General features: G+C 38.1%; 1 protein-coding gene across 3 annotated transcripts in view; it reads left to right on the forward strand.

Annotated features, from left to right (window-relative positions):
* The window catches only part of PLCE1 (phospholipase C epsilon 1), a 136,201-nt gene that overhangs the window by 98,999 nt on the left and 16,433 nt on the right, over positions 1-20,769 (forward strand). For 2 of the 3 annotated variants that reach the window (XM_071748709.1, XM_071748711.1), the window contains 16 exons: positions 894-1,560; positions 1,986-2,168; positions 3,042-3,159; positions 3,562-3,721; positions 9,017-9,139; positions 9,221-9,357; positions 10,340-10,578; positions 11,540-11,601; positions 11,706-11,871; positions 13,646-13,753; positions 14,165-14,281; positions 14,364-14,522; positions 14,773-14,896; positions 18,180-18,221; positions 18,956-19,080; positions 19,722-19,839. In XM_071748709.1, the coding sequence (XP_071604810.1) occupies positions 894-1,560; positions 1,986-2,168; positions 3,042-3,159; positions 3,562-3,721; positions 9,017-9,139; positions 9,221-9,357; positions 10,340-10,578; positions 11,540-11,601; positions 11,706-11,871; positions 13,646-13,753; positions 14,165-14,281; positions 14,364-14,522; positions 14,773-14,896; positions 18,180-18,221; positions 18,956-19,080; positions 19,722-19,839 (2,648 nt within the window). The remainder of the gene's footprint in view (positions 1-893; positions 1,561-1,985; positions 2,169-3,041; positions 3,160-3,561; positions 3,722-9,016; positions 9,140-9,220; positions 9,358-10,339; positions 10,579-11,539; positions 11,602-11,705; positions 11,872-13,645; positions 13,754-14,164; positions 14,282-14,363; positions 14,523-14,772; positions 14,897-18,179; positions 18,222-18,955; positions 19,081-19,721; positions 19,840-20,769) is intronic. The other variant, XM_071748710.1, reaches the window with a different exon arrangement.

The raw sequence follows: 20,769 nt of genomic DNA on the forward strand, positions 1-20,769 counted from the left end.
CAGGAGCTGAGGGTACTGTAGCAATGGGAAGGAAAAGCACTGAGGGTATAGGGACAGCATGTTGTGAACAATATACAGATGAAACTTTTGCATTTTTCTGGCCCTTTTACTTAGGAAAATGTGCATAATTAGTTCTTCTGAACACGGAACACTTTGCTCTTTTTTATGTTTATTAAAGCACTGCCAAAATACGGAATGTTTGTTCATTCATACATGCTACAAGCTTCTACAGTACTTCATTTATTAGTTCAATATTGTTTCTCTGTATCTATAAGTTATGGTAGAATTTTTCCAAAATTTTGGTTGCTGCATACAAGTTTCATGTTAATATGTTCCTTAAGTAAAATTCAATTTTCTAATGGAAAGTATCCAATAAAGTTCTCACTGCTTTCTGATGAGAAAGACATGTATTTTACAAGTATGAACCAGAAAAATGTATCATATGAAAGGTCTGCACATTAAATCAGTAATGGAACAGAGATTATAAGTCCTGTCTTCAATACACTAAATCCTGCTAACATTTTCCATAAACGGTATTTGATATTTTAACTGAAGAAACCTTATGCTGTGCATTTAGAAACTGGAATTACTTGGCTTTAAGACCGAAATGGAAACTTTTTTATTGGTAATTTAATGTTTGGAAAGTTTTAAGAATATATAATTATATTGTTACAGAAATTGTAATTATTTCTAGCATCAGCTATTAATTATTTCAAAATTGCTATAACATAAATTGTAATGCTGTAAAAGCTACAGATGTCCCTCTAAGTCCAGATTACATAGTGATGATAGCATACTTTTAATTTAAACTATGTCAGAAAATATATTTATCAGTCATAGCCTAATCAGCATATATATCACAAAATATGTCTCTTACCTTTGTTCACATACAGATTTATTATCGGAGATCTTTCAGATTCTGAAACTGATATATTTGAACAGTTGAAGGAATGGGACACAAATTCAACAGAAGAGCAACAAAAGGCTTTTTGTCATGGGATAGAGCTCATCCCCTGGTATGTGTTATCTATCAGGGCAGATGTCCATCAGTTCATGCAGCAAGGTGCAACTGTCATTCACTATGACCAGGAGACACATCTGTCAGCACGTTGCTTTCTTCAGCTTCAACCTGACAATAGTACTTTGACTTGGACAAAACCCACAACCATTTGTCCTGCAAATGCTAAGGCAAAACTGAGTGTGCTGGGCAATACTGCTGATCTTGGTAAATACCAGTTTCTTGGTAATACTGGACTGGTGGAAGGTTTTTTGGACTTGTTTTCAGCCAAGGCTGTATATATGGGACACTCTGGCATTGATATGCACACTGTGTGTGTTCAAAATAAACTTTGTAATATGTCCCTTGAAGAAAATGGTATAACACTACTTTATGGACTTCAGACTACTGATAATAAGTTGCTGCACTTTGTTGCTCCAAAATACACTGCCAGAATGCTGTATGATGGATTGCTGGAATTGACTAAAGCTGTAAGAAAAATGAGGAAATTCCCTGATCAAAGACTACAGTGGCTTCGGAAGCAGTATGTCAGCCTTTACCAGGTAAAAGACATCATTTTGTATGAGAAAAGCTCAAAGATGTCAAAAACTTAACGTAATGCAATTAGTTTCTGTTATAGGTAAGGTAAGCTTAAAGATAAGTACCAAAAGCTCCAACTTCATGACATGGCTTAAGTGAACAGGGTCTTATTCTCCACATACATAATGTTCTGTCAAACTTTGCATGTTTTTTGTATACTGAAGTGATTGTACTTGAAAAGAGTGCTGAAATACTGAGTGATGAGAGTTAGGGCCAAAAGAAAGTGGCAGAATAGCAAATAAAATAGCCCTTTGGTATTCATGTGGTAATTAAAAATTGCCTATTCTTGATCTTTTGTCTTTGGTCCCTTAGAGATGTCTGTATTATTGCTTAAGAAAATGTGTCTGTTTTATTCTCTCTGTTTTGTTAACAATGATAATTTTTATAGGAGGATGGAAGGTTTGAAGGTCCGACGTTGGCTCAGGCTGTTGAACTGTTCGGAGGCAGACGATGGAGTGCAAGAAACACAAGCACAGGAACTCTCACCAAAAGCACCGAGAAACCAAATGTCCAGAGAAACAACACTCTGGGAATAAGCACTGCTAAGAAAAAGAAGAAAGTACTCATGAGGGTAAAATACTTTGTTATTCCTATATGTTGTTGCTTATCTGGCTGATTTGTTTGCTTCCTACAATTATTGTATAGCTAAATGTATTCTGAACCAGAGAACGTAAGTTGGATGATAATTTTGGAAGTCTGTTTTGCTGTTTTGAGTTTTTGGGCTTATTGTTTTCCATTGACTTGGGTATCTTTTCTGATGCTTGAAGTATTCACAGGACATGTGAATGCTGAGGCTAGCAGAAGAGGACAGCATCTTGTTAAGACTTTTAGGTGCTACCTCGGTAGGAAGGTAAAATATTGATAAAAATATTAAACTGCAAAATGATGTTTGGAGGCTGGTCAGTTTCTTTGCTATTTTTTGTTTTTATGTCCCCAAAAACATCACCACAGTTAATCTGTCTCAGGTTATCATGCATTTTTATCTTATGTGGCCGACAGAAGCACTGAATGTTGTCTGGCAGTCTCCTCTCTTTTTCTGGACTCAACCACTTTCAGCAGTAGGTAGGAGAGAAGAAAATGCAGGGACTGGCAGATCTAGGCTATCCACATGTTCTGGTGGGCAGACAGGAGAGATCCTCACATGGCAAGATCCACCCTGTACACCAGCAGAATAGTATACAACGAGCTGCATCATGTTAGAGAGGTATAGTCACTGACATCTTCTTTCAAACTGAGGTAACACCTAATGGTCCCACTCTTGATTATGTATCCTGTTTAAATTGTCTCTTTCCTACTTAGGTGGTTTCACTGAAAGTTCAGGTATCAGCCTTACAAGAGTGTTTCAGGAGGAATAGCTCATTTATCTCATGGTTTTGTTACACACTGCAGTGTCAAAGAATGGTAGTGGTTTTGGGATGTTTATTATGGTGATCTGTATCTATAGGGTGAAAGTGGAGAAGCCACTGATGATGAAATGGCAACTCGGAAGGCAAAAAGCTGTAAGGAATATCGTAATAGGAGTGGTTCAGATCCTCAAGATATTGATGAACAAGAAGAACCAGGTAGGTACATTGCTTCAATAATGAAAAGTCCCTCAGAGTTTTTATACAGAAATATTATACAGAAATATTCTATGGTGTTAAAAATACATTTGTTATATAAAACTACTTCTAGAGTTAAAACTCCAAATGCTGTAAACTTTAAAATTAGTTTCTGGTTTTGTTCATGTTTTTTTATTTCATTTCAATAGCACTTCTCTTCCATTCAGATGAAATTGGAATATAAGTGTTGTTCAGAATGGGTCTTTTTCACTGGCTTTGGACAAATGTAGAATGCCTTTTGTGCCTTACTACATGTTAGTGAATTGTGATATGGACATGAAAACATGGACATGCTCTTTGACACAAGCATTTTTATTGGGCTAGATGTTGTAATTGTGCTGCAAACATTTGTTTTCTTCATAGATCAAAATATTATTATTAATGCTTCTCCATCTAACAACCTGCCATCAAGGAGAGCACACTCTCTGACAGCATCTGGATCTCCTAATTTAGGAGCTACAATATCTTCACCAGCAAGACCAGTGTCCTCTCCTGTAATGTCTTTGAGCAAGAGTCAGTCTAGGTAAGGACAAAATCATTGCTTAATAAGTAATTGTTAATTATCTTAAGTTGTGTTTTTTATGTCAGACTGATGAAATCTGACAAAAACAGTACCAGAAAGGTCATTAGCCTTTTGATAGACATGGAAAACATATTGTGACACAACACAGAACATTTTAGCAGAAATACCATAAATCTGTGTATGGCTTTGTAGCAAGTCCCTGAGCAGAATACTTCAGTTTATTATGGAAGCAGACTAGAAGGCAGTTCCAGAGTTACATAAATACAGTTTAACTCTCTCCAGATCTTCTCCAAAACATAGATACCTTCTGGATAATGAAAGTCAACAGAAATGCTATAGATGTGTGAACAGAAGTTCTGAGGTTTCTCAGCACAAGTCATTTCTGCCTGGGGGAGTATTAACTTTTGCTGATATTTTTGGTGATGTAGTACTGTATCAGGTAACTAGAGAAACAGATTTGAAATCTTTCTCTTACAGCCTCTCCTCAAACATTCATCCTTTTTATATCACTTACACAGTGTGAACCACATTCTGTGGTTATGTATTGACATAGTACACTAATGTATTAATTCTGTTAATGGTAATAATGGTTGTCAACATGTCAGGGATGTGTCTGGTACTTTATCACATAAAAGAAGATGGTCTCAACAAGGGCCTTCCAGTGCCTATAAACAGAATGAATACTGAGATATGGTTATGAGTGATGGTAAACAATGGAAGAGATTACAGCTGCTGGTAGAGCATGATTTTTGTAGAGACATGTCTTGTGTAGTGGTTTATGTTGTCTATTTCAGGTTATTTAAATGTAAAACAATTGGGTTTGACAATAGATGAAAATAGTGGAGTCCCTAGTGAACATCTTTAGTTGTCTGCTTCTTATTTCAACACTGCTTTCTGAGATTCTTCCTGAATTCTTTACTTTTTGTTCTTCACTGTCATTCACAACCATGGGATGAACATACCAGACTAGGATTTATCTCTGTAAAACATTCCTCTTATTTTTTTTTAAGGATTGTAACTGCTTTCCTCTAAACTGAGGAAATACTCTGGTAAATGCTTCTCTGGTTTGCAGATCTGCTTTTTGCTTCTATGCCAAAATAATTATTGTTCTCTAACAGATTAAAAGGCTCAATGGAGAACACATGTTCCCAGGGGAAGGGCAGCTAATGTTCCTTTAAATCCTCTCAGTCTTGCATTTACAGACAGATCCCTGCACAGCTTAGTACTGTGGGTCTCCCTGAATTATGTCAGGTTTTCCCTGGCATAGTTGTCTGGAAACTCCACAGCGTTGTTTGGTAGAGCTCTCCCCAGCTTGATACAACCCTGTTTGCTAGACTTTGCCCAGCATACAGCTGTGTGAGGAAATCTTCCTCAGAGCAGCATTACATGTTTTACCCATTGCCTTGACCCAGTTTTCATGAGCCATTAAAAGACTTGGAGCACTGGAGAGAGTTTTATAAAGAGGTATTTACCCTTTGGACCCTTAACAGGCCTGAACTGGGCTCTCCAATTTTCCAGTGTGGACAATTCACATGCACAGAAAGAAAGAAATATCTGTAGTGCCTCAGATGTGATCAGTAAGTCTAAGCTATCAAATAGTTGGCTTTCTGCTGCAGAGTCCTGTGATCATCCACCCTGTATGTATATTAATTCATTCCTGGCATTTCCTTTCGATTAAACCACCTGGTTGTTTCCCAAATGGAATTGAGGTGCAGTTCTGGGGATATTTGCTCCAGAGATTTCTGGAATTAGATAGTATGGATGGATATCTTACTTGATCTCAGACAACATACTGTCATGTAGGGGACATGCCCAGCAAGGATTGTATCTTCAGGCAATCCACCCACAGTCATGGCAGGTTCTGTCGCTTTGTGCTCCACTAAACAAATGGCAGCCTGTCAGGCATATGCCACAGTTTATTTTGGCTACTTCACATAGAACACACACCAGAAATTAAAATGATGTCTTGGAGACATGCAAGCACCTGGGGGACCAAAACAGACCTGAGCCAATTGCTGGTCAGTGCAGAGCAATGTGAAGCTGAGCCTTTCTGCCCCACTCAGAAGAAGTGGCAGGATGGGTGCCTTAGCAGTACAAATATCACCAGAGGAGCAGACTGGGGCAGTTATCCACATGGTTTGTAATCGGTTCCATATAAGTATTAGGAAGAATTTTTTCACTGTGAGGGTTACAGAGCACTGGCACAGGCTGCCCAGGGAGGTTGTGGAGTCTCTTTCCCTGGAAACATTCAAAGCCCACCTGGATGCATTCCTGTGTCGCCTTCTGTAGGTGACCCTGCTCTGGCAGGGGGGTTGGACTACATGATCTTTCAAGGTCCCTTGCAACCCTAATTTTCTATGATTCTATGTATACACTGAGCAGTGACATATTCTTGTTGGAAGGTGCTGCTCTGAACAATAGTGAGACATAAGCAAAATAAGTTTGGGAACCCACAAGGCTGAACACAGACATCTTGCATTTATTCTTGCTCCATTTTTGTTTTTAATTGTGCAGTTTCATAACAATCAACTTACCTACTTAGTTATCTTCAACTGGTTCTGTCAGAAGCATCATAAATTGAGATAAAATGAAGTATTTTTCCAAAGTAATAGAAAGTTGGAACGACCTCGACAATGAAATAGCCTAGGAAATACAGGATCCACTGGGGATGCTTGCATGTATTTGTATGGCTTTGCACAGATTAGAGCCAGTAGAGTTTATTAATTCAGATTAGCATCTGGATTTGGATTTAAGCATTAACAGGGTTAATAGTTGGAGGCAGTGTTGGACATGAGCTATCTGTGCACATCAAGTTAGTTCATGATCCCTCACAGAACTTAGTGGGGAGCAAAGGGTCCCACCAGGCTGCTCAGCACAGAAAGCTTAGCTGGTAACAAATGATTGTTGGCTGCTGTATAGCATCTAGGAGGAGGACAGCTAGAGAGATTCTAGACTTTTTATCTTTCTCTTGCCATATAATATGTGCATTAATTTTCCCTGACCAATCACTTATATCAATGTCTCCATCAAGTAGGAAGTGCTAAATAAAAATAATTTCTTAAAGTGAAAATAAGAATCTAAATAATGATAACAATTTAAAAACAATAGACCTGGCTATCTTTATTGTACATTTTAAATAAAAATAATTCTTACCGGTAGAGAATGAAAAATGGGGGCTTTACATATTTATAATTCACAACCTTGATATTCCTGACCTCCTTTCAAATAATTTACACTGAGAATAAATCCCTTTACAATGTATATGCACAGATAATTTCCAAATTCAGGTAGCCTGCAGCTGTCTTCTGTTATTCTCTTAAAGCAGATGTGCATCCAGCAAATTTCCAAGTTCTTTGGGAATCTAGTGCTGCCTGTAAGGTGAAGGAAGCAGGGGGAAGGGGGGTAACACCACTGGGAAACAGGTAACAGATTATGGAAAATTGGAGATGAGGGCTTATTTGTGAAGAGCAAGTAAACTGCCTGTTGTTAGCTGTACTGTATAAAGGTATAATACAGACTGCTACTAATTAGTTTTGGTTGTTGGATGTAGTGGGGTTTCCTTGGGGTTTTGGGCTCTAACAACCTGTATTTATTACCTATGGAATAATTGTGTAAGATACTAGTGATCAGATCTGGTGAAATGCTCAGCATTATCATCTGCTGCTGGTCTTCCATTTGGTACTCTACATTTCTAGTCTGTTTTTTTGAGTCAAGAGACCTTCCTCATTGTGGTTTATTATTCTTGTCTAATAAAAATGTTAGGAATTATTTTAGCTGAAAATTTATATGCAGTGTGTCAGTACTTGCCATAGTGATGTTAAACAATCTGAACATGATCAGCTGAAGTAGATGGTATTTTTGAATACTCTGAAGTCACATTCTGTTTTCAATAGCATGTATCTGTCCAAGGCCAGGAGTGAACTGAGGAATCTGATCTAGCATATTTATGTTAGAAGTCATCTGCTTGCAGCAAGTAGACAGGACAACAAGCTGGTCCTGATGTGTTTTTCCATCACAGCTGTTGGAACTGTTTGTACTGAACCTGGTGGCAGAATTTATAAATTAATGGATTTGTAGGTTTGGACACTACAAAGCAATAAAGTCTGATACACAGCCACTTAGCCTGATATTTTGAAACAAATACTGTAACTTCTGAATTAGCTACAGTCCGAACTAGACAGTTCTTGATATTTGTGCTGGCTGCTTAGATCCCTCCCTTTTCAGGATGCTGGTGCTGGAAGATCCTGTTCCTGCAGTGTGTGTTCATTGGTGTTTATGCCTAGGAAGGGAATCAAGAGTGTGGCCCATCTTGCTGTCATCATTATAAATTAGTACATGGAATTCACTTGGGACTTGTTCCCATTGCTCAAGGAATAGTTCAGGTCAGGGTCAAACTAAACTTATGCTGCAGCAGCCTAAATATTCTGGGATGTGGCTTTTGCAAACGTACTGGTTCTGCTTCAAAAACTTTGCTCAGCTGCACAACTTAGAGTAAAAATTGCATTTATAAGGAAAGTGTCTGGGCTTGATACTACTAAGTCAACTAAAATAATTAGCACCAAATAGCTAGTTGTTTCTCTGATAATTTTCTGCCTTTGCTCTCGAGAAATTTGAATCTGCTTTCTTTCCTTTATCCCATGACGCTGAAAGGAGGAAATCCGTAGCATCTAGAAGGAAATAGCCATCAAAATCTCCTGGCCAATCCTAAAGCAGAGAACTGTAGCTTGACTTGTCTGTGAGGTATCTGATGATAATCTATAATTGGGAGGTATTTGGGAAACTCAAGGGCTGGCAAACAATGGGGATTGAGTGCCAGGAAAGGGGAAGGATTATCCTTCATAAAATCTGCACCTTTTATGCTCCCAGATACAGGAAACCCCAGGTGCACAGGGAAAATACTTGTTTTTCTTGCTTATTCATTCAGATGTTTTGACAGCACCGAGCTTCAAGGAATTCTACATCTCTTTATTTTTCCCTTAGCAAATCTTCAGTAAACCTCATAAAAAATCTGTGCTGCAAGAATACTGGCATTGTTTTCATTAAAGGGAAAATGAGAATGCTTTCACTTGTGCCATTTCCATTAGGCCCTTTTGCACGTTGTCTTCAGGGAGAAGAGTAGTTGCGGTAAAACTATCATTATTCATCTTGTAAGATACTGTTTTGTTTGCTTCTTCCAGATATTGATAGTAAATATATTAAGGAGAGCATAAATAAAGTGTTGCTGCAGTAATGTGTAATATTTCAATGACTGGAAATTGAACATAACCAAACTACAGCAGTCTCTTTCTGATTTAGCACATGGAGCAGCAGTAGCTGGCATGGCCGTGTTAAAGGAGGAATGAAGGGGTTTCAGAATTTCATGGTGTCTGATAGTAACATGACTTTTGTGGAATTTGTAGAGCTCTTCAAATCTTTCAGGTAAAATATTTTTATTCTGTACTGGTCTCATTCATCCAAGTTTAAAAGAGTAAAAATTGAACTTTTCAACTCTTTTTGCAGTGTCCGTAGCCGCAAGGATCTGAAAGACCTTTTTGATATCTATGCTGTGCCTTGCAATCGATCTGGTTTAGAGCCTGCTCCACTTTACACTAATTTGAAGATTGATGAAAATACCAGTGGATTCCAGCCTGATTTAGGTTTGTTAAAGAGGAAAATATCACTGTTGAACTACTGAGCAGCTTCTGTTATTGGCCTTAAGAAAGTGTTCCAGTCAGTCTCATAAAGAACAAATAAATAAATAAACTATCAATTATAAGTCTATGTAGAGGATTGCTGCTGTACCTCCACTAATACCTAGTTAGCATAACATAAGACAGGTGCCTTGTTGAGAAATGAAGGAGAGGAAAAGTGTTATAAAACTTTACATTAGCCAGATATATTTGTAAACAGTACAGCAGAGGCATAAAACTTGTTGCTCAGTGACTGGGCCCAACACAGGGATTTATGTCTGGTTGCAGAAGCTCTGGGAGGGCAAAAATACTGAATACGTGTCAGGAGAAGAAATGAGGAGGCTGTGCTCTGTGTCTCATTTGGTTGTTTTTTCCTGTGTGTTTTACTAGTAGATCTGCTTTATGTAGGACAAGGAGTAAGGAAACCTCTGTCCCCCTTTACATTCCCCAGTTATCATAATCTAAGTCTGGAGCTCTGTGCACATTTAAAGAAAACAGTATTTCTGCCAAGCAGTCTGTGGGGAGGGTACAGTACAAGTAGCATATGGGACTAGAAGAAGATAAATGGTGATCACACAGGAAGGGCATAGGGTTGTACACAGTGAAGCAAAGGCTTAGAGGCTGTATGTGATGGTGAGAGGAAGCAGGAGTGTCCTGAGGGACAAGTGTGTGAGAGGCTGTGAATCCATGTTAAAGGTTTCAGAATTTCATTTATTGTAATTTAGCACATACAGTCTACTCATAATGTTTTCAAACACACTTAATACTCTTTCATCACTAGTGAACAGAAACAAAATTGGTTTGTTCTGATTTACTATGTCAGTGCTAAAGTTGTCAGAAATTAATGTGTACTGTATATAAAATTCTGTGCAATGTATATAATACACAAAATTACATAACTTATGTTTATATTTCTGTGTTTTGCTTGGTTTTCTTTTTTTCTATTAAGATCTGCTGACCAGGAATGTTTCAGACCTTGGTTTGTTCATTAAGAGCAGGCAGCAGCTGTCAGATAACCAGAGACAAATATCTGATGCTATTGCTGCTGCCAGTATCGTAACCAATGGTACTGGAGTTGAAAGCACCTCGCTAGGAATATTTGGAGTGGGAATCCAGCAGCTAAATGACTTCCTCGTGAACTGCCAAGGAGAACACTGCACTTATGATGAAATTCTCAGTATTATCCAGGTCTGTAACACAAACATCTTGCAATTCCTTCCACCTGAACTCTTGTTATTTCTGTTTTTCCTGCCAGCATTGTCCACCTTGTATTCAGGATAGCATGGATATGTCCTTTCACACTGATCTAATACTTTATCTTATACTTTAATGATTTAATACTTGATGGTGGGGTATACAGTTGTGCAGATGTCCATAAAAATGTCTATTAAAAAAAAGCATGCAAATAACAGTTTTATAGGCTATGTGTGCTTTACTCAGAAGGAACATCACCACTTCAAAAAGAATTCATGACAGTGAATTGTTTTCTTCTTGTCTGTGACCACCTTTGAGGGAGCTTAATCCTACTTTGGAACCATTTCCACATTATGTTTATTCTTTAATAAAAAACTTCCCTGAGCAAGCATGGACATCTTATTTCCTTATATACAGTGACTGAAGTGATGAGAAATTAAAACATTTTTAATTCCTCCAAACATGTATACTCCAAAGTTAAGTTAGCAGCTAACAAAGGCTAAAAATTTTGAATTTCAGCTATCAATACGTAATGTAAAATTGCAAACTTTAAAAGGCAGATATTGTAAAGAAACATCATGTTAGCACACTGCAAGTCTCTTTAATTCAAGATGATGTTGTGTTGTGTTTACGAACAAAAACAGGAGAAAGGTGCCTAATTATGGATCCTTTTCAATTTCAGCTTAAAGTACTAACTTGGCTTTGGTCCGGGGGTTGGATTAGATGACCTCCCAACATCCTTTCCAGCCTGGATGTTTCTTTGATTTAGTAATAAGTTTAATATGCTTATTTAGTGATTTGTAAAATATGTATCAGCATACTTCAGACATCTATTTTATCCAAAAAAAGAATGGTTTTAGTTAGTTCACTGTGCAAACTACACCGTGAAAATATGAGAAAGTTGTATTTCTAGAAACTGTAATTATACATCTCTTAAACTTCTTCTTCCCTATAGAAATTTGAACCAAGTGTGAATATGTGCCAGCAGGGGTTGCTGTCTTTTGAAGGATTTGCAAGGTAATTTATATATACATATAAACCAATTAAACCACTGTATCAATGCTTGTATGACAGTCACAAAATACTCAGCATAAAATATCCTCACATTTTCTCATGTCTAGGTTTTTGATGGATAAAGACAACTTTGCCTCCAAAAATGATGAGTCACAAGAAAATGCTGAGGACTTGAACTTTCCGCTGTCGTATTACTACATCGAGTCTTCACACAATACTTACCTTACTGGCCACCAGCTTAAAGGGGAGTCCTCAGTAGAGCTCTACAGCCAGGTATGCAGGATTGGATCACTGTGTGGTTTTCAACATGAATTTGTTTGTATAACTGTAGAGTCACAGAAGTGTGACCTTTTTGCTTTGAAAGTCTAAATGTCCTAAACCCCTGCTTGGAAAACGCTGGAAAACATGATGTGTGGGAAAGCTGCCTGTAAGCACAGTTGTGCTCAAATGCCTTTTCTAAGGCAAAAAAAAAAAAGGGTTTTGTTTGAGATTCATAGCATTTAGACACCAGTCAGTCTGACCCAACCTACTAAAATTAGACTTTCCCACAGGAAAGACTGATCCAATATTTTAGTTCATTCAGATGTCAGAAACACCGCTCAAACACTGTACATTGCACTGCAAAGATAAATTTCTTATGGAACTATAACTTCTAAAAACATTACCTCTAGGAATATTTTACAGTTTTTGGGCTTTATGCCTGATTGGTGGCAATCAGGAAAAGAGCAGTTTCTCCGTAGGGATTTTGGTGCTGCATTTGTTTGTGTGTGTGTGTATATATACACAATATATAACATATGTATATGTGTGTGTGTGTGTTTGGCAAATGTCAGAGGAAGTATCAAACTTCCTGTAAATAGTGTTTTTATTGTCTTAAGTGATCATGACTCACTATTGAGAAGTGCTCATCAGCTGCTCTGCTTTGAAGTTACAAGACAGGGGGTGAGGTGGTTAGGAAAGCCCAAATAACGTGAGAGCATTGAGTAAGCAAATCGCAAAGGAGGTTCCTGTGGTAGCACTGCACAGTGATGTGAGTATTGGGAATAGATCGGAAGTGAGACAGAGCTCAGCTGGCTCAAAAATTTGCATGATGCAGAAGAGCTTCTTCCTGTCACTCAAGTTGTTGTCCCCAGAAGTGAAGGAGCACTTTGTTCTGGCTCAGTGTGCCTGGCTCTCACAGAAGTGCTGGTGTGCCAGCTATGGACACAACTGCCTGAAATCTACTTATTCAGGTTTGAATAGGAGAAGAATTTTTTTCTTTGTTTGTAGGCGGTTTTGTGGAACTGGTTCTGATTGTTGGGATCTTTGTTTTCAGTTAAATACATAACTGTAATTCAGAGAACTCTTTCAATGATGGGCATGCTAAATATTGATAGCAATAGTAAGCTGGGCTGTCAACAGACGGGTTAGCTTATCTTTCCCTCCATCCTTCCTCTTTGCTTTCTTCAGTGGTTTTCTAGGGATATCTTAAATAAATAAATGGGTGGATCAATGAATAGCTGTAAAGCATCTTAAAAGCATTAAATAAGATGTTTTGGCACATTTCCATTCTGACTATCCTCATTGAAGTAGTAAATGAGACATTACTTTCAGAGTTACACTACTTAAAAAAATAACAACAAAAAGAACTTTCAAATAAATTGCAGATGTTGTGCCCATAAACTGTCATGATAGCAACCTGGAATAATTTGTCATGTTGCTTTATAGCTGCTTTTGCAGGTAGAAATATGGAAACGTTTCTCTCCCTCAGAACATTTAGCTGAAGAGCTACTTTCTGCATATTACATGTGTCCTGAATTTCCAAGCTTTATGGTACTTCTAAGAACACAAATGCTTCTTTACTTACCCATTTTTTTTTTTTCTCAACATAGGGAATGCAGTTAGGTGGAGGCTGTAGCTGTTGTGGGCTGTTTACCACTCAGAGATTGCTCTTTCCAACACTTTTGCTGGATCACTGGGCTTTCATTCAGCTCTGCAATGTCTGTCTTCTGTTTTGATGTGTGAGACTGTAGCTTATATGTCTTTACAGTGTTCACTTGTATTGTAGATTCTTTTACAAGGCTGCAGAAGTGTAGAACTGGACTGCTGGGATGGCGATGATGGAATGCCTATCATTTATCATGGACACACTCTTACCACTAAGATCTCTTTTAAGGTATGCCAGTAATTGCACATAGAAACAAAAAATTAAAAGAAAATAAGTAACTGTTTCTCTAATGAAGGAAAAAATTGGCCTACTAGAGAGGTACAAATTCTAATGAGCTAAATCCTAATAGTATATTAACTGGGGAATATGTCAGACATGAACTCCTCAATTGTAAACATTATACTTTTCAAATTACTCTTTGTAGCATATGTACCATAATTTTATTGTTATTGTCTACGTAACTAGTGTAAGTAGCTGTTACTAGGTCTCTTGTAACAAGATACTAGCTTAATCTGTTGGAGTTTGTGAAAGCAACTTGTGGAATCTTTATTCTTAGAGGGGACCTCTCTCCTTTTAACTAACAGCAATTCAACTGAATGCTGCAAAATAATCACGTTCCTTCAATGATCTTCCCCACAGGAGGTAGTTGAAGCTATTGATCGCAATGCATTTATCACCTCAGAAATGCCAATTATCATATCAATAGAAAACCACTGTTCGTTGCCTCAGCAACGCAAGATGGCTGAAATTTTCAAGGTAGGCCATAAAATGTGGTAAATTATTCTAAGCACATACCTGGGGATTTCCCATAGTTTATCAGATGTTCTTGATATTTCAGAGTGTATTTGGAGATAAACTGGTCACAAAATTTTTATTTGAGAGTGACTTTTCTGATGATCCCATGCTTCCTTCACCTGGCCAACTGAAAAGAAAAATCCTGCTGAAAAACAAGAAGCTGAAAGCCCATCAAACACCAGTGGATATTTTGAAACAAAAGGTAAAGTTCTTTCTTAATAGCAAGCAGTGAGACCTAACTTAGAAATAATTAATTTGTGTTCATAGTATTGTGATTAGCACCACATGCCCTATGTGATAAACATAAATGAAATTTCACTCTGAGGCTATAACATTTGCTGTTCATGTTTGTTGTGAAATAGTGATGTGCATTGAGTATGTGTGTGATGAAACTTTTTTTTTTTTTTAAATAATACTTGCCAGTAATGTAATAAATGGTTCTTTTGTTGTAGGCTCACCAGCTGGCACATATGCATGCACAGGCTAGCAATGGTATTAACAACCCTACGCCTACCAACGAAGAGGAAGAAGATGAAGAGGATGAATATGACTATGACTATGAATCTCTCTCTGATGGTAACAATATATATTTATTTATTACAGTGCTCTTGTTAGAGCTGTAGCAATAAGGCATATAAATATTCTAGATCATGAATGATGTAGACAAGCTGATCTTTCCTTGTGACAGGGAGATGTACTAAATGTCTCTGGGGGCACCGTGGAGCATTAGTCTGTAATACTGTGAAAGAAATCGGACCGTGTAGAGGACTTGTCTGTAACTGTTGAGTGTATTGATAAATTGTAGTCCTTATGAATTATTTATATCATGAAAAAATCACTGTATCCATAGTGTACTCTACATTACCTGTATTGTCATTCAAAAGGAGTTTAGACACCTGAAATCCTGAAATTCCCTACACATTTAGCCCTTGCATCTGCATGACTAAGATGCAGATTCTCCAAATTTCTCCTCAGTTACTCTCTAATCTCACAGACCCCAGAAGTACCTATCTCAGTTGCAGTTCCAGCATCAGCTGTTCACTTCAGGAAGCTTCACTTCATGAAGCTCTTCATTTCAGAAGCCACTGAGCCCCTGGCTTGTTCAATAACAATGGCTTTAGCTGCTCAGTCTAAAAATGGCAAGGCAATACTTGCCTTGCAAGTTCATGTGTCCATGCTTATGCTATACTCGATTTCAGGAACTGGCACTTTAGCATAAATCCACCTCTAGGAGCAGTTTATAGGTTGGGCATAATGAATGGCATGTCAGAAGTGATAAAAAATCCTGCAGTTGGTGACTTCCACTGTTTCCTTAGCTCTGCAGTTCAGATAGATGTGTTTGATTCAACTGCAGAAGATGAACAGAATGTGCCACACTCTCACTCAGTTAGCTGAGATGATGTCATTCCTCTTATTTTACTTCTCTTGCCATGGTGGAGGGCTGGTAGATTCTGATAGAGCAAACAGCTGGAGTTAGAAACATTTAATCCTCTCAAATTTTCTCAGAGGACATTGTAGTGAAATGAGGCAACCAGGTGCCACTAATTGCCAGGTAGTGGGCATGAGCTTGTGTTAAACCCACCTGTGCCTGATTAGGGCGGGCCCCTACTGCGCATGAGCAGGATTAGGGGGCCAATAAAGCTCACACCTGAGGAAGCCAGCGAGGAGGAGGTGGCTGGCCACTTTTTTTACTGTTTCTGAGCGCACCGTGCTAACCTGGTTGTGCCACTGGAGCTTTGTCTCAGCACCGCACTAACTCGGTTGCACCACTCAAGCTCATCACCATTAGGGTGAGGCTGGAACCCACGGCCTCAGCATTGCTTGGGTTTGCTGTACGAGCGCGCCAGCCGGCTGCGCCACCTGAGCCTCACCCTCATGCGCAGTAGGGGCCCACCCTAATCAGGCCCAGGTGGGCTTAACACAAGCTCATGCCCACTACCTGGCAATTAGTGGCACCTGGTTGCCTCATTTCACTATAGGACATTTGTGAAAACCCCCATGCATAGATTGGACATGGTGGATTACTCATTATTTTTAATTGGTCATTTTTGAGACAGTATCAATGTAGATCACAGTGCAATGAGACAGCAATGATAGTACAAGTGATAACAAGCTCTTTGCATAGTTAAATGCTGCACCATTGTTAAACTCCATAGGTGGGTCACAAAACTGATGGAAACAGTTACAAATGTGCTTCAATGTGGATAAACATAAGGTATTACATTTGGGGCAAAAACCATAAGCCTTGCTTGTATTATACTGAGCAATAGCAATATCAATTTGAAAGATCATAGAATTGCTGCAAGTTCTCTGAAATCCTCGGTTTGGTGTGCAATGACAAAAGATGATGATCATCAGAAGCAGAGCTGAAAACAAACCTTTTTGCTTCTATGTAAAACCTTGATGTGCCACACTTGACTTCTGTGTGCAATTCTTGCCTCCAGGTCTTGAGACAGATATGGTGGAGTTGAGAAGGGAGTGTGGTGGTGGCCTTGTATGAGTCTGAAAAGGCTGCAATTCTCAGCTGGTAGAGAAGAGGACTGAGGGGTGAACTTGAAGCAGATTTACTAAATCATGAAGTGATGAATAAGGGGACTACAGGACTGTTACTCATTAGGTCTAGGAAGTGCTCAGTGAACCAAGCAGAAGATCAGTCTAAACCAGAGATAAAATAAAGTGTTTCTTTGTGCAGCCAGTAGCAAACTTTTGGAATTTTCTGCCACGGGAGATTGAGGGGGCAAACAGTGTCAGCAGATTGAAAAAAAGGATTAGACAAATTCATGGACAGGTTGACAAGGAAATGCTAAGGTAGAAATGTACTGTCCAACATCCAGCACCCTGGAGGTGTTTAAAGATGTGTGCATGTAGTGTTTAGGGACATGATTTTGCACTGGACTGGATAGAACTAAGTTCGTGGTTGGACTTCATGATCTTGCATTTTTCAACTAGAATGATTCTGTGATCCCTAGTATTCAGGAACTGTGGATGTTGGGGTAGTACATGTTGGGGAAATAGACCATGAGTTAGTGGCTGGATGCTCTTTTTAGACAGCAGATTCTGCTGCCACTATCAGAAAGAGAATGCTGAGCCAAGTGGACCATTGGTCTGATGCAGCTGGGAGTGTCACTCATTGACCCTTTAAGTCTAATGCTTACCTGTTTAAGTTTTAGGTACCATGTTAAGAGAAGATGCAAATTTTGAGCATGTCCTGCAGCACAGGACTTCTTTCCAGTTGATCTCTTATTTACATTACTTGCTTCTGTGTTTGTCTTTAAAATTCATGAATGTAGTTCAGGACCTGACACTGCTTGTGGGTAGCACTATTATTTATGCTAGTGCGAAAATTTGTGACTTTTGTGCCAGTGTTGCCTTCAGTTGTGTTTTGCTAGAAAACTGGCCTTCCCATCTACCTGAGAATACTCCTTGTGTGGCACCAGGTGAAAATAGTTTAAATGTAAAGTGCTGTGAAAAGCTTATATCTTTTTTAAGAGACTTGCCAGGAAAATACTGCAAGCTAACTGCAGGTGTTTGAGCAGTGTTGTAGTTAAGAGAAGGCTGGAGAAGTCTGAAGCCAGCAGGAAACATTCACACCTTCTGATACATGGAGGAATCTGGGGCATGGTTTACTGCTTTATCACAATGATCATTCTTTTGGATCTTTAATTATGCTAATATTTTGTCAAAGATAAACTAAATAGTGGTCTGTATACTTTCTAAAGTATCTTCAGTTTGATTTTTCTTACTTATACATTAGTTTTATGTAAGGCTAATGATTTTACAACTGACAATTTTCATTTCTCTGGCTGCAAATCTTAATTTCCTTTACTCTTATTCCCTCTCTGACTCCATTTCCCTGTAGCTGATGTCCTTAATGCTTCTCCTGCTCCTAACAGCCAGGAAGGTAAAGGCCACTTGGTTGTGCATTTTAACTGCATGAAATCAGCACTGCATCTCCAGCCTACTAAATGTGACAGTGTGACTATGTGGTTTCTACTTCATATTAGAAGTACAATCAGATGTTTTTATGTGGCACTGTTAACTGGTCAGGAACTGTTAGAAGGCTGCATGTGTGACACTGGTTATGCATTAAAAGAATATGGTCAAAGCATCAGGAATTAAATAAAACCATTCCTTTTGTGACAGTTACAGTATTTTGGTCCAGAAAGACCAAATTTGTAGGCATATTATTCTCTATTAAATATGCAGTTTTGAAGAAAAGCTGTATATATAAAAAATATTCATGGTGAATGTCAGGAGGGGAATGCCAGAACTTCCCATACAAAGATGTTACATCTTCAATGTGATTGATTGTGTTTGGACTTGAGCAATTTGTGGTTGTTCAGGAATATCAGTTGTTTTCAGATGCATGGCAAGTTTCATTCATTAGATGGTTTTTAAGTATCTTCTGAGCACAAAAGGATGGGCTTTAAAAGAAGTGCAATGTATTAAGAAAAGCCAAGCATTACATTTTCAAAGTAGAAAGTTACTACTAAAAGCGAATGCTTTGACCACTAAATGCATTATTTTGGCATCTTGTTAAGATACCCAGGATTGACCAGAAATATTGTTAATTCAAATTAAATTACTAGTGAAAATTGTTTGGCTTTATGTTTATTAAATCTCATTAATTTTTAGATAACATTCTTGAAGACCGACCTGAGAATAAGCTATCAAGTGATAAACTGCAGTTTGAATATAATGAAGAGACTGCCAAACGAATAAAGAAGGCTGATTGTACTACTTACAATAATAAAGGAAAGGTAGTTCTTTTTTTTGCCTTCTTTTGTCTCAGCCACGCTTTATTATGTAGCCATATATGATATGGAATTTGATCGCATATGTTATGACTTGTGTGGTTTAGGTAGCTGTGACATCAGACACCGGCCATAGTGAAGAAAAATAGCAGAAAATCTGTTAACACACTAGAGAAAATACATTAAATAAAGCAAACACTCAACATAGTGTTCAAGAAAAATCCTCAGAGTATATACAATCTTCTGTTAAAAGCAATGAAAATGAAGATTTCATCTGAATCTTCAGCATCTTGTTGTCTCTAAATAACCTTAAAATACTGCACTGTAATGTCAGGTAGCCACGTTACCTGTTATTAAATCATCTGACAGCTAAGCCAGTGCATTGCTGTTTAGTAAATTGTAGCTTCTTGTGAACATGTATGGGTTTTTTCTAAACGTTTGGAGAACTGACCCTGATGGAGGCCTTTGCACACTAGCACAGTATCAGTAACTGGTAGTGATGATCCCACATGGAGCTGTGTTAGATGAAGACAGCAAACCATATAGGAAGAATGAGATAAAGGATTCTAAGGACCTAAGTTAGATGCACAAGACTACTTTCAAATACAGTAGTTTTATTATTATGTGTTCTTGGACTTGTCACTTAGGTTTACGACATGGAACTCGGTGAAGAATTCTATCTTCCACAAAATAAGAAAGAAAGCAGGCAGATAGCCCCAGAGCTATCAGATCTTGTAATTTACTGTCAAGCTGTAAAGTTTCCTGGTGAGTACAATGCCCTGTTTTATTGTTTTAAGCTTTCTAATTCTTGGAGACATTATGCTTCTGTTTTGAATTAGTTAGGACAAGCATTTTCAAACTGAAATAGTCAGGGAGCTTTTTTCTTGCTGATTTGGTAGTCTACATAGTACTAACTCCTGGCTGAGCAGCAGCATTCATAAATTATGTGAAGACACATTGTTTGTCATATTAAAATGTTTACAGAAGTGAAATTTGCCAGTCTTTACAACTAAGACAACTGCTTCATTGCCAAATGACAGAAAACAGAAAGCTTACATGTCCATGTAAGGTCCTACTGTATTAGAAAGGGAAATATTCTTAAAACCTTGCTTGTCACATTTAAGTGATCTCAGTTCACTGTGTTTCACCTTTTCCTGCAGCTACATCTTCTGTTCTTTCCTAAGTGGATATGAGGGGAGCCATTTGGGAGATAAACCAGCTTTTTCATGGGGTGGGTGGGGGCAGGTAGTTGTACACACACACACACTCCTTATGAAAGGGGTTAAGGAAGTATGAGGCTCTTCTTTTGTGCAGTAGGAAGAACAGTGTTTGCAGAGGAAAAGGAGAGGGAATAACTGAAGAGGAGATCACTGGTAGTTGCTTGTTCATTACTGAAACATGAGGTTGAGTATGTTTTGTGTGTGAGCACTGTGTACATAAATAGTTTTAAATTGAGAATTTATTGTTTATTGATGTGTTTAATATTCTGAATGAAAAAAACTGCTTTTTAATGTAATCTTAAGCAAACCAAACTATAATCAGATTAGAAAAGCAATCCAAACATTAAATGGTGTCAAATTGGTAAGATAAACAGACTAAAAAATGGAGAGACATTCCTTCATAAGCTTCTTTAACTCTAGGAATTGTAGGTGTCACTTGTAAAAATAATAACCTCTAAAAATTCAAATCTGATAC

The sequence above is a fragment of the Heliangelus exortis genome, chromosome 7 (genome assembly GCF_036169615.1).
Source record: "Heliangelus exortis chromosome 7, bHelExo1.hap1, whole genome shotgun sequence".
NCBI lineage: Eukaryota > Metazoa > Chordata > Aves > Apodiformes > Trochilidae > Heliangelus > Heliangelus exortis.